Source organism: Salminus brasiliensis, chromosome 5 (genome assembly GCF_030463535.1).
Source record: "Salminus brasiliensis chromosome 5, fSalBra1.hap2, whole genome shotgun sequence".
Classification (NCBI taxonomy): domain Eukaryota; kingdom Metazoa; phylum Chordata; class Actinopteri; order Characiformes; family Bryconidae; genus Salminus; species Salminus brasiliensis.
In genome coordinates this window covers 40,923,789-40,937,811 of record NC_132882.1, presented here as the reverse complement: position 1 = coordinate 40,937,811, position 14,023 = coordinate 40,923,789, and the positions used below count along the sequence as shown (strand labels likewise).

The following is a 14,023-nucleotide window of genomic DNA, read 5'->3' as shown; positions in this document are numbered from 1 at the left end:
AGGGCTTGCCTAGTGTCTTTACACAGTGTCTGATTAGTGTCCCTGTCTAGATTAGTCAGATCTGTGTAGCCCCCCATTCTGTCACATGTATAGTTTTCAGTCTTGATTACATATCTGTTATGTGGTGTGTTTGGTGGTGGTGTTCCAGCCTCTTCAGCCTCCTCCAGCCTCTCTGCATTAATTGCAGTTCTGCTCTCCAGTGCCACTGGGAATAATAATAAGAGAGATATAACTGGAGTTCACTTAGTCCAGTGTTTCTACTGAGCTTCAGTAAACATGTTTGAGCCGGTAGGTGAAGTTCTACCTGTGCACATAGAAAAGCAGGTACGCTGTTGTTGCCCTGCACTTCAGCACAGCAGCTTCTGACTGTTGGGACACTTTGGAGTCATCAAAAGACAGCCAGTCCCCTCCTGCCCCGTCAGCAGCATCACTGATGTAGTGGCCTGTCAGGACAGCAGTGTGTTGTTGGTCATGTGAAAATGTCTATGGCATGTCTATGAGTGTTATGTGTCAGTCCAATTATTCACCACTGTTCAAGCTGCTGCCCAAATGGGAGACGACACCATGGAGTTTGTAGAGGCCTGTTGGTGGACGCTCCTGCAATCAAACACATTTGTTTTTTACTGAGATTAAATGAAACTGCACTAGAGAACGTTCCCCCTCCATCTCTGTATTTCTGATCTCAGTCTCTCTAGGCCTGACTGTCTGTCTTCCTGATTCATACTCTCTCTATCTCTCTCTCTCTCCTCACCAAAGAACTCCTGAGCTGTCCTCTCTCGCCCTGTCTCTCTCCACTCTCTACAGCTAACAGATTGAAGGAAGCGAGTCATTATGGCAGGTACTTGAACACGTTCATGATGTGATTACAGTGTAAAATCACTCACAAGAAGAAGAAGTCAATAAAACTCTACCTGGCCTGAAGCTGGAGAGGTCCAGAGGATTAGCCTCCAGCTTCTCAGTCCCAAGATGCCCAAAAGACTGGGAGCACGCTGATCCACTGAAGACAGAAATACCTAGTTATGGTTTAAACTGAGGGACGGAGGACGGAGACAACGGTTGATCTGTTTGGAATGATGGTGCAAGCTCACCCAGACTGTCCAAGAGAAGCCACTCCTGGAAAGTGAGAGAGGTCCAGCTGGGCAGGGATGTCCATCACATCCTTCAGCTTTTTGCCATCTCCCAGCATGCTGAACCTCTTCACGTGTAGAATCAGGACCCTGCTCAGAGGAGGAGAGTGATTTTAGGGGTGGAGGTGTTTTGGAGGGAGCACGGTTAACACACTGGTTTGGAACTCATTGTTTCTGGTAGTGTGTAACAGATAAACTCACCGTGGGAGGGTGGAGAACTCCTGCACTTCACATGCCTGACGGCCTTTTCCACACTGGCAGGAGAGCTCCAACTCTGTTTGCTGGAATTGAGACAAACAGTAAAAATTGAGCTAGAATAAACTTTTCCATATCATTAAACATCATTATTCTCCTTTATTATTCTACACAGTTTCTAAATGCTGAGCTTGATTTAAACTGAGGATTTTAAATCATAAAGAAAATAAAAGGCTTATTCTGATGGGATTTATAAAAACAGACAGCTATATATGAATATAGAAAATAAAGAATCTATGTGTCAAAGCGAACTCGCTAACTTTCATAATACAATATATGGACAAAAGTATTGGGACAGATTATATTTGTGCACAAACAGACCTGGAAGTAGCTGTGCAGACTGTGTGTCAGAGTAGAGCTCAGGTTAATGGAGAGGTGGTTGAAATCCTCCACTCTGGATCTCTGCAGTCCACAGCTTTCACAAAACAGAGAACAACAGCGTTACAACAGAACAACACCTGCTGATTCACAAATACCATGTGTTGAAGAAGGAGGAGCACTGTTACCTGGTGCAGGTGCGCACAGATCTCAGCTGGAACTCAAAATTTGCCACAGGGCAAATGTAGGGAAGGCTGGATGCCCTGAGAGCCTCTCCCTCCTCCTTCAGCTGGAGCAGACAGAGCATCAGGAACTCGTGGGCATCCTGTGGAGGACAGCACAAGAGGAGGTGTTAGACTGGGCTTTGCTCATGATATCTATTTCAGTTCCTCCTAACTCTGTATAAAACACTGAAATGTGGGTAAAGTCGACAACTTTTCTCAGAAGGATCCAGCTTCACTTGTTGCTGTACCTGTTGAGCGTAATACCCGAAATCAGGGCAGCGAGTAGAGAGGCATCGCTTCACAGCTCTCAGAAGGTGCCTCTTCTGCATGCTGGTGCCGCTGCTGCTGAGCCTGGCCTGCTGCAGCTCTGCTAAACACCTACATGGAGCGACAGGGCGTTGATCAGATCTCTGAGAATTACAGCACTGGACTGACCCTCAGTAAACACATCTAATCCTAATGGAAATCAAATCATTTCTAAGAGGTAAAAGACTATCATGGAGTTCAGCAGATTGAACAGCTCATCCAGACACAGGTGAAGTCTCTGGGAGGTACCTGAGCATCTGAGAGATGGAGGTGTCCGTCCAGCTGACCTGCTGATCTATGATGGGGGTGGAGAAGCAGGGTAGACTCAGCAGGCACTGCAGGGTGGCGTTCATAAAGCAGGTGTTTCCAATGTTTGGAAACCTTGAGGACACCAGAGTAGAAGAGGATTAGGTTCACATAATAACTGATGTTCCTCACTTTCATTATGAACCTCTATAAACCTTCACAGAGGACAGTCCTTCATTCTCTCCAGTTCTTCACCCACAAGTCCAAAGAAGAAAGAGAGAGAAATAAATACTTACAGCTGAATAAAAGGGAAAAAAGAGAGAGTCTTTACCCGAGCTGTTGAACCGAGCTTCTCCTGAAGACGGAGAGCAGCCGACCAAACGCACCCTGCCTCTGAACGTGAGGGTCGGACTGGACCTGAACGGTCAGTGGTCTGAGAGATGAAGGGAGGGATGAATGTGGATGTTAAATGGAGAACATCTAGGCAGGTTCTGTTGTAAACTCATGTTTACTGGTTATTTGGGCTGGACTAGGCTTGCTAACAGTGATTGGGTCTGCTAGTCATATTAAACCCACTACTTCAGACTGCACTAAGTTACACCAGCTTTATAAATCTAGTACCCAGAGCTTTTCATAAAGGGTCTCCACTCTGTTGTTGGGTAAACTAAGGAGGAGGAGGAGTGCAGGTAGGACTCCAGTGATGGGATTGGGAAGCTGAAGCACACCTCTGGTTTACAGCAGGCAGAAGCTATAATGACTGTGTTTAAATGGTCAGACATTAGACTGTACTTTTCTCAGCCACTAGATGGAGCCAGTATCACTGTACTCACCTCTCCAGAGGGACGGAGGATAGAGGCAAGTCACCAGCAGCTCCTGTATAGAACACAATACAATGGAGTCAATAGTCTGGAGTCTACACACACTGAAGGAATGAACAGTAACACCACCCATAAACTCTGCTGAATCAGACCTGGAGCTGTCCTTGGCCTGGTGTTGCTCTGAGATGGTGGCGTGTCCTTCTCTGATCCAGAGGAACTAATAAATAAATAAATAAATAAATAAATAAATAAATAAATAGTGATAATACTAATCACATCCAGTATGAGTAAACTTTGATATGAGTAAACTTTGATATGAGTAAGGGTTTTGAGTAATCTTTTGTCATCTGCTAAATTACCTGTGTCTGTCACCCACGGAGGAGTCGGTGGAGGAGGAAGAGGAGGAGAAAGAGGGTGAGGAAGAGGAGGAGGCTGAGGATGTGGTAACGAGGTGAGAGACAATTGAAGGAGCACTTGAGGAGCGGAATAGTGGAGGAGGGCAGGAGATGCCGATCAAGGGGGATGAGTAGCATCTCCGAGGCAGGGCGAACCTCCCAGGACCCAGACGGAGGGTGGGGATGCTGGGGGTGGAAGAGGAGGACGGGGAGTAGGTAGAAGAAGAGGAGGAGGACGAAGAGGAGGTAGAAGAAGAGGAGGAGGACGAAGAGGAGGATGAAGAGGAGGACGATAAAAAGGAGAACCTCCTCAAGAAGCCACGCTGCCACCATCTCCTCTCCTTTTTCTTCTCCTTGCTCTCTTTTCTCTCCTCATCCAGATCACTCCCAACTTCTTTGCACTTCTTTTTCTGTGGAAAAGTTCATGCTGTGATTAAGCTCTTTAAACTGACTGCTCATATTGTTGAAGTTGAAGAAATATCTTAAATATTACCACACAACTGAGACCCCCACCTCTCTACAGCCCCCCAAATATATCCCCCACCCCCCGAAAAGAGGAATAAGCACAAATACCTTCTTACACCAGCTGAAACAACCCATTTTCAGGTGAACTTTCTCTGAAAGCTGAACCTGATCTGAGCTCTTTCTGGAATGCCATTATAGCATCATCAGGTTCTGACTTCATAATAGAGCCCCCTGCAGCAGAGTGAACCTGCAGCTGGAGGAGCATCACCTACACTGAAATACACACTGGGGGGCTTTCTTTCTCACTCCAAACCCTGGGATATACACATAGGTGCCACTACAGGGGGGCACTTGGTCACTGTCCCCCAACACTAAAGCTGGAGGGGGCAATGTCTTCCCAATCCTGGTGCAAAGCCTAAAAAAAGCCATAGTAAACATTTTAGACTAAGACCCTCTTTGTGGATGTTAAGTGTCATTGTGGTCTCATCTTTAATTCTCACCTAATGGTCCAGGATCTTGTTTTATCAGACACTGACCTGCACATATAAGAAACATGGTGCTGATTTATGACTTTCATTCAGCTTATTAAGTCTAATATGTGATATAAGCTAATATGTGATAGCTTGGCACATACAGTCAGGTCAGTATATTGGGACACCTCGTATGGACATTTCTTAGTCAGTTTAACAGGTTTCAGGGTAATGCTTTATTTGGAGTGGTCCTTTATAGATGATTAATGAACTCTTAACAGAGTATCAGTATCACATCAACAGCATGTCAGTGCAGTAGCAGCAGTGGAGCATCTGAACACACTGAGGTAAACATCTTGAAGATGATCTGATGATGCATTACTGACATTAAGTCCATTTACTGTTGATCTGCTACATCAAGTAGACCTAATATGTTGCTTCCATTAAGCAAAACTTAACCCAGCCTTACCCAAAACTAACTTTAACCCTAGTTCTAAAACCCAAACCCAAAATCTATTTATAAACCTAACCCTGGTCCTAATCTTAACCTCGCCCAAAATCTAACCTTGCCTTCCCCAAACCCTAACCCTGGTCCTTGTCCTAACCTCAACCTTAACCCAAAATCTATTTATAAACCAAACCCTGGTCCTAATCTTAACCTCAACCTCAACCCAAAACCTATTTATAACCTTTGTCCTAAGATTAACATCAACCCACAACCTAATCTTAACCATAACGCTGGTCCTAATCTCAACCTCAACCCAAAATCTAACCTAGCCTTTTCCCAAACCCTTACACTTGTCCTAATCCTAACCTTAACCTCAACCCAAAACCTAAACCCAGCCTTACCCAGAACCTAACCTTAACCCTAGTTCTAAAACCTAAACCCAAAACTTAATAATAAACCTACCCCTGGTCCTAATCTTAACCTCGACCCAAAATCTAAACCCAGCCTTACCCAGAACCTAACCTTAACCCTAGTTCTAAAACCTAAACCCAAAACTTAATAATAAACATAACCCTGGTCCTAATCTTAACCTCGACCCAAAATCTAATCTTATAATCTATATATAAATTTAATCCGACCCCCCCTCCCCCCATTTTCTCCCTAATTTGGATTGGCAATTACCCAACCTATACAGACTCCCCCTCCACATCGCACGCAATGCCCCCGTCACCAGTGAAGGCGGACTACCACAAGCCCTCTCCGACGTGTGCACAGTTAAGCCGCTCAGTTATTCCACACCAACCTGCAGAAGCCAGAGGCTGCCAGCACTGCAACGAAGGGAGAGCGCCATCTACCCACTCTGGAGAGAGCAAGGCCAATTGTGCTCTCTCTGGGCCTCAGCTGGAGGAAGGGGCCAAGCTTTCCATAAAGCAGCTCTGGAGTAACCCAATATTAACACAAGCTACAGGCTTGTTGTGATGTTGAGCTCTTTGCTCTCTCTATCCCTCCAAACCAGCAAAACATGGGACTCTTTTTGGTGTAGTGCATAGTCAAACCCCAGTCTCCCACATGGTGTGGCATGGTGTGGCAGCTTACTGGCAGGTAGTGACATTATCTGTTGTACCACATCGACCACCAACCGCTAAACCGCTGAGGGAGGGAGAGAGACTCAGCACTCCCCCAGGTGCTTCTCGGAGTCAACAAGCATGCTGTGCACCACGTGCAGGTAGATGCGGCCAGAGATGGAGAGAGAGGCAACTCAGTCCACACAAAATTGGACTGGAGGACATATAGACAGAGCGTTAAGCATTTACGTGAAAGTTTAGGCTAATGGACCAGATCATTTTTCCTTCTGATGTCCGATCCAGTGCTTTTGGCCAGTATGGGACTGATACTGATGCTGAGTATCAGATGGTGAACCCCTACCACAAACACATGGTAGGCGAATTGGCTATGCTGTTAGGTGTGAGTGAATGTTTTTGAGGTACCCTGCGATGGACTGGCGCCCCGTCCAAGAGGTATACCTTCCTTGCGCCCAGTGATTGTGGGTAAGCTCCGGACCCACACCAACAACGAGCAGGAAGAAGTGGATAATGTGTGAAGGTAAAGGGGTGCAGACTGTTGTGCTGTTCATTTACTAAGGTCAGATAAGGTCAGATTGTGTCTTTTTCACCCTCAAATAAATTAAGGTAGTAAAAAAGCAACATATGCAGTAATGAAATGAGCCACAGAACTTAAACAACGATGTAACTCACGTGACGTGTTGTAGATCAAACAGGCAGAGATAAGGGAAATAGAAGTGGGCTGCAACTAGTTAAATGCCCACTACGTAAAACACGCAGAACAAGAACAAAAAAAACACACAGCCTTCTTTCACTGGAAGATAGATCAGCTGTTTCCTGTACTCTGAAGTGTGAAGTGTTACAAAGTGCAACGGAAAAAGATAAAGAAAATAAAAAACAGAAGAAGAATGTGGGCTCTCACGAGTTTTACCAACAAACACGACCAGCAGTGAGGAGCAAACTGTACTCTGCATCAAATCTGAGATCACGATGGCGAGACGAAGCTTCATGGTGCACTGAAGCTTTCCAGACTAATGTGTTGTGAAAAGGGTCATAAGGACCACTTGAGCAGGTTTTCTGGGTTTGTCAGACACTAGAGGGCGCTGCAGAGCGAGTCCAGAATGAAAGGGGGTTAATATGGATCAACTGCTGGCAAAACTGAACCCAGTTCTATTTCTAAACCAATTTGTATTTCTAATATGATTCCTGTGGACTGATAAACTTAACATAGAATTCTCTGGCCTAAATCAGCAAATGCATGTTTGAAGAAAAAGGTGCAGAATTTCAGAACTGATATTCTTTTTAAAGCTTTTTACATTCTCATCCAGTTCTTAGAGCACGCCATGCTGAGATTCTCCACTAGAGGGCAGTGTTACACTGAACTCGCTCCAGGTGAGTCTTTATAAAGGGGAGAAAAGGCCTTGATGAAGATCAACAGCAGCAGCATCTTCACAAACACACTCTGGCTGACTGGATTAGAAACACACATGAAGAGTAAGAGTAGTGATGCTGTTCAGGCTGTAATGTAATCCTGCTAGTAATCCCCCTGTTTTTAAAATGCACCTGTAATCTAATTACTTCCTTTTACTGGAACTGGAACAGAATTCAATTCTTTTAAAAATGTATGTAATGTAATTGTAATTGTAAATGTATTTTTACTGTCAGTGTTACTGTATTTCACATGTATTTTACTGTAACTGTAGTAATGTAACATTGACAGTAAGATTAAATTTTACTCCAATAATATAATACAAATTAATTGTAGCACGCATTAGTTAGAAACATTAATTTTGGGTCCCGAACTGATTTCATGTTAAATGTATTTACTGTTTGTGGTTTTACTGAAAAAGATTGTACACCTGAAAGCAAGTCTGTTTATATAACGTACTGGTTGAGGCAGGCTGCATGTGCATAGGGACTTTATTAGGACTAAGGCAAAACTCATGGTCAGGACATGCAGGGGTCAAAACACAGGCGGGCAGGTACATGATAGGCAGATCCATGCTCAAAGTCACAAAACAAGCAGAGAGTCAAAAGCCAAGAAAACCAAATAGCATCACAAGCGCAAGTGAAGGTACTGTCACTGTGACTCCACCAAGAGCACTCCAATCTGAGGGGCTTCTGAGAAGTCAAAAAAAAGTCTGGACGCTTGTCTTCCGTGGATCTTAAAGGATGGCGGGTTGAGCTGACCGAACTCGAAGCTGGAAGGGCTCTTGGTACAGATCAGCTTCAGACCATTGCCATCAAGTACAGAGGGGATGGTCCATTCTTGGCTTTGTAGACCAGTGTCATACCAGCGTCACACCAGCAGCTAAAGAGTTCTGTTGTAACTTCATCAGTTCACAGATCTCCAAAATGCACCAGGCTTGTTTAGATGTGCCTGTAAAAAATTCTGATGCAGGAAAGGTTTAATTCTAGAGTCTCTTCCATGATGAACATGTTTGTGCAGTAGAACAGAGCACCACCACTCCAGAGTCTGCTGAATCTTCCTGAAGGTCTTTATTAGTCAAACAGGGGGTTGATTTTCCTGTCTATCCATCCTACCAGCAGTTCCCTCTGAAAGTTTTCTTGATCTTCTAGACCTTAACCTGACCTCCACTGATCCCGTTAACTGCCTGTTCATTACATAACGAGCCGAGGAAACGACTACCTGAAGGAGATTTGCTCTCTTCTTATATCTTCTTCTCATGCTTTGTGGGTATCAATTATTTGAATATTCAGAGCGCTAGGCAGCTGCTTAGAGGAGCCCATACTGGTTGATGTGCCACCAGTTAACACATGACTCTAATTTACTTAAAGATTTATTGTCAAAAACAAAAATAAAGCAACATTACTAAACTGGATTGTGCAAAAAATGAAAACAGATTCACGAATCAGACAATATTTAATATTTAGCAATTTTCTACCTCACCTCTCATCTGCGTCCACCTGCAGTTTCTTCACCCCACAGTTTGAAGACCTCTGGTGGAGAGTGTTGGGCTTCATGTGCTCCCAAATGTTAAAATCTTGAATTGTTCAAGAATCCATGAGGAAATTGATCAAATTGACTCCACTGATTCAAATCTTTTAAAACTGGAATCCTAAGGGTTATGTGGAGGAACCTTTAACTTATCCATTGCCAATGACCAAAGTAATTCATTTATCCTAAATCTGAACACTAAACACTACCATGGTAAATAAAGCAGTCACATGGTAAATGAATCCAGACTGAACTTCTAGCATCAAGAACATTTATTAGTTTATTTGAGAATCAAAAGAGATGACTCCCTGAAAAGGGCTGTAGCTCCTATCAGCAAGGTCTATTATATGGTTCTATTGTAAGGCTTGATGGTGTGTGAAGGGTCAGTATATGTCTGTATCCTCTTGTCTGAGTGTGGGGAGGGAAAATGCTGCTGTAAGTGCTGAATGAATCAGAGTGTTCACGTTCTCCTTACAGAGGGATGGGACGCTCTCTGATTCAGCACCGCCCAGTGCTCTGAACCCTAATTGAACACTGTATAGTGCTCAGAGGAACTCCTGCTACAGCTGTCCCAGCTGCTCCAGTCTCTGTGTGTGCCCCTGGAGCAGTACCAGAAGTATTAGCTGCAGTATTAAGGTAAAGGTAAAGGTGCACGTATTTGTCACTGTACAGTGTACAGCGAAATGTGTCCTCCGCATTTAACCCATCTGGTAGTGAACACACACTCACACACACACACACGTGTTAGGGGCAGTGAGTACACACACACATCCAGAGCGGTGGGCAGCCAACTCCAGCGCCCGGGGAGCAGAGAGGGTAAAGGGCCTTGCTCAAGGGCCCAACAGTGGCAGCTTGCCGAGCCCGGGAATCGAACCCACAACCCTGTTATCGATATCCCGGCGCTCTAACCGCTGAACCACCACTGCCCACTGTATTAGCTGCTCTAGACTTGTGCCAGCCACTTCATTCCCAATCTGAGGCTGTTATAGCTTCTTCCCAGCCCACCAGCAACCCAGCCGCTCCTAAATTAGCATTGGCCAGTCCTCTGGAGAACACCAGCGAGCTGGCGCACCCTGAATCAGCACCATGAACTGCTCAGAGGATTTTCTACTACATCTGTCCCAGCTGTTCCAGTCCCCATGCAAATTGTGCCAGCAGTGTTAGCTGCTCCAGTCGGAGTGCAAATTGTGCCAGCAACTTTAATCCCACTGCCAGCCTATTTCAGCTCCTGTCCCAGCCTGCCATTAATACAGCGCCGTCAAAATGAATAAAATTATCAGCTCATGTTCCAGCCCACCAGCAATCCAGCTCCCCCTAAATTATCACCAGCCAGTGCTCTGGGCAACACCAGTTAGCCAGCGCACCCCGAATTAGCGCCATGTAGTGTTCACAGGATCTCCTGCTACAGCTGGTTTAGACGCTCCTCTCCCTGTGTGTGCCCCCCAGCAGTGCCAGCAGTATTAGCTGCTCCAGTCCCCATGACTGCAGTGCCAGCAGTATAAACGGTTCCAGTCTCCATGTCAGCAGTGCCAGCAGTATTAGCTGCTCTAGACTAGCCACTGTCTGCCTGTTTCAGCTCCTGTCCCAGCACCCCACGAAGAACACCATCGAGCCGGCACACCCTGAAATAGTGCCATGTAGTGCTCATAGGATCTCTACAGCTACAGATGTCTCTAAATCTACAGCTGTCCCAGCTGCTCCAGTCCCAGTGCCAGCTGGATTAGCTGCTGTAGCCACTATAGTCCCACTGCCAGCCTGTTCCTGCTCCTGTCCCAGCCTGCCAGCAATCCAGTGCCCCCTAAATTAGCACCAGACAGTACTCTGGAAAGCAACACCCCCTGTGCCCCAGTGGCAGCAGTATTAGCTGCTTTAGACTCGTGACAGCCACTATATTCCTACTGTCAGCCTGTTTCAGCTCCTGTCCCCGCCCACCAGCAATCCAGCACCCCACAAAGAACACCAGCGAGCCGGCGCACCCCGAAATAGTGCCATGCAGTGCTCATAGGATCTCCTGCTACAGCTGACCCAGGTGCTCCAGTCCCTTTGTTTGCCCCCCAGTAGTGCCAGTAGTATTAGCTGCTCCGTTCCCAGAGCAAAATGTCCCACTGCCAGTCTATTTCAGCTCTATTCCCCATGTCAGCAGTGCCATCAGTATGAGCTTCTCTTGACTTGTGCCAGACACCTTATTCCACGTTCAGCGTGTTTCAGCTCCTGTCCCAGCCTATCAACAATCCAGCGCCCCCTAAAGTAGTACCAGACAGTGCTATGGAGAGCACTAGCGAGCCACTGTAAATCAGTACCATGTAGTGCTTAGAGGATCTTCTGCTACAACTGCCCCAGCTGCTTAAGTCACTATGCCACCAGTGCCAGCAGTATTAGCTGCTACAATCACTTTAGTGCCACTGCCAGCCTGTTCCTGCTCCTTTCCCAGCCTGCCAGCAATCCAGCACCCCCTAAATTGCTCAGAAGATCTCAGAAGATCTCCTGCTACAGCTGTCCCAGCTGCTCCAGTCCCAATGCAAATTGTGCCAGTCACTGTATTCCCACTGCAAACCTGTTTTAGCTTTTGTCCCAGCCCAACAGAAATTCAGCACCCCTAAACTACCATTGGTCAGTGTTCTGGAGAACACCAGCCACAGAAGTCCCTCTGCAGACAAGTTTTCAGCCCATGTGCCAGCTGCTCAAGCTCTCCTGACATCAGCCCCAGTATTACTTGCTACCGGAGATGCAAGTGAACCAGTGCCCCAATTTAGAGCTGTCTATTGCTCCAGGTATGTCCTGCTACACCCATTCCAGCCACTACCAGCTGTGGTCCAACCTGCCCCAGCTCCTATGCCAGCTGTCTCAGCTGCTTGTGCCAGTGCCCCCCCGCCCCCTCGGACAGCTGCTTCAGCCCCAGCCACACACAGCTTTTCCCAGCCATACCTTCTCCCCTTACATTAGTCCCAGGTCCTTTAGCTCCCGTTCCAGTGGCCCATAGCTATATTAGCTATCGTGGTGGTCCGTCCCATTCGCTCTAGCTCCCATGCCAGTGGTTTGTGCTGCTGAGGGCCTGGTGTTGTTGTCCAGGGCTTGCCTAGTGTCTTTACCCAGTGTCTGATTAGTGTCTAGTTAAGTCTGATTTGAGGTCTGTTATTTGTGTAGCCCTCAGTTAAGTCTCATGTATAGTTTTCAGTCTTGTTTACATATCTGTTATGTGGTGTGTTTGGTGGTGGTGTTCCAGCCTCTTCAGCCTCCTCCAGCCTCTCTGCATTAATTGCAGTTCTGCTCTCCAGTGCCACTGGGAATAACAAGAAGAGAGATATAACTGGAGTTCACTTAGTCCAGTGTTTCTACTGAGCTTCAGTAAACATGTTTGAGCCGTTAGGTGAAGTTCTACCTGTGCACATAGAAAAGCAGGTACGCTGTTGTTGCCCTGCACTTCAGCACAGCAGCTTCTGACTGTTGGGACACTTTGGAGTCATCAAAAGACAGCCAGTCCCCTCCTTCCCCGTCAGCAGCATCACTGATGTAGTGGCCTGTCAGGACAGCAGTGTGTTGTTGGTCATGTGAAAATGTCTATGGCATGTCTATTTGTGCATGAGTGTTATGTGTCAGTCCAGTTCCTCACCACTGTTCACGCTGCTGCCCAAATGGGAGACGACACCATGGAGTTTGTAGAGGCCTGTTGGTGGACGCTCCTGCAATCAAACACATTTGTTTTTTACTGAGATTAAATGAAACTGCACTAGAGAACGTTCCCCCTCCATCTCTGTATTTCTGATCTCAGTCTCTCTAGGCCTGACTGTCTGTCTTCCTGATTCATACTCTCTCTATCTCTCTCTCTCTCCTCACCAAAGAACTCCTGAGCTGTCCTCTCTCGCCCTGTCTCTCTCCACTCTCTACAGCTAACAGATTGAAAGAAGTGAGTCATTATGGCAGGTACTTGAACACGTTCATGATGTGATTACAGTGTAAAATCACTCACAAGAAGAATAAGTCAATAAAACTCTACCTGGCCTGAAGCTGGAGAGGTCCAGAGCATTAGCCTCCAGCTTCTCAGTCCCAAGATGCCCAAAAGACTGGGAGTACGCTGATCCACTGAAGACAGAAATACCTAGTTATGGTTTAAACTGAGGGACGGAGGACGGAGACAACGGTTGATCTGTTTGGAATGATGGTGCAAGCTCACCCAGACTGTCCAAGAGAAGCCACTCCTGGAAAGTGAGAGAGGTCCAGCTGGGCAGGGATGTCCATCACATCCTTCAGCTTTTTGCCATCTCCCAGCATGCTGAACCTCTTCACGTGTAGAATCAGGACCCTGCTCAGAGGAGGAGAGTGATTTTAGGGGTGGAGGTGTTTTAGAGGGAGCACGGTTAACACACTGGTTTGGAACTCATTGTTTCTGGTAGTGTGTAACAGATAAACTCACCGTGGGAGGGTGGAGAACTCCTGCACTTCACATGCCTGACGGCCTTTTCCACACTGGCAGGAAAGCTCCAACTCTGTTTGCTGGAATTGAGACAAACAGTAAAAATTGAGCCAGAATAAACTTTTCCATATCATTAAACATCATTATTCTCCTTTATTATTCTACACAGTTTCTAAATGCTGAGCTTGATTTAAACTGAGGATTTTGAGTCATGAAGAAAATAAAAGGCTTATTCTGATGGGATATTTAAAAACAGACAGCTATATATGAATATAGTGAATAAAGAATCTATGTGTCAAAGCGAACTCGCTAACTTTCATAGTACAATATATGGACAAAAGTATTGGGACAGATTATATTTCTGCACAAACAGACCTGAAAGTAGCTGTGCAGGCTGTGCGTCAGAGTAGAGCTCAGGTTAATGGAGAGGTGGTTGAACTCCTCCACTCTGGATCTCTGCAGTCCACAGCTTTCACAAAACAGAGAACAGCAGCGTTACAACAGAACAACACCTGCTGAT

The 14,023-nt window shown here is 46.1% G+C and overlaps 1 protein-coding gene across 1 annotated transcript; it reads right to left on the bottom strand.

Annotated features, from left to right (window-relative positions):
- Positions 1-300: 300 nt before the first annotated feature.
- LOC140556646 (ubiquitin carboxyl-terminal hydrolase 37-like) lies at positions 301-9,118 on the bottom strand. Its single transcript, XM_072680721.1, has 10 exons — positions 9,045-9,118; positions 2,808-2,909; positions 2,480-2,611; positions 2,173-2,302; positions 1,889-2,025; positions 1,704-1,797; positions 1,329-1,408; positions 1,089-1,217; positions 912-997; positions 301-443 (listed from the first exon to the last, which is right to left on the bottom strand). Exons 1-10 carry the CDS (start codon positions 9,116-9,118, stop codon positions 301-303), a joined length of 1,107 nt encoding a protein of 368 aa, XP_072536822.1.
- Positions 9,119-14,023: the final 4,905 nt, after the last annotated feature.

Coding starts and splice junctions, on each gene's coding strand:
- LOC140556646 (XM_072680721.1), bottom strand. CDS start 9,118: ATGAAGCCCAACACTCTCCACCAGAGGTCTTCAAACTGTGGGGTGAAG. Junction 2,612..2,807: donor AGCTCGGTTCAACAGCTCGG/GTAAAGACTCTC, acceptor GGTGTCCTCAAG/GTTTCCAAACATTGGAAACA. Junction 1,409..1,703: donor GTCTGCACAGCTACTTCCAG/GTCTGTTTGTGC, acceptor TCTCAATTCCAG/CAAACAGAGTTGGAGCTCTC.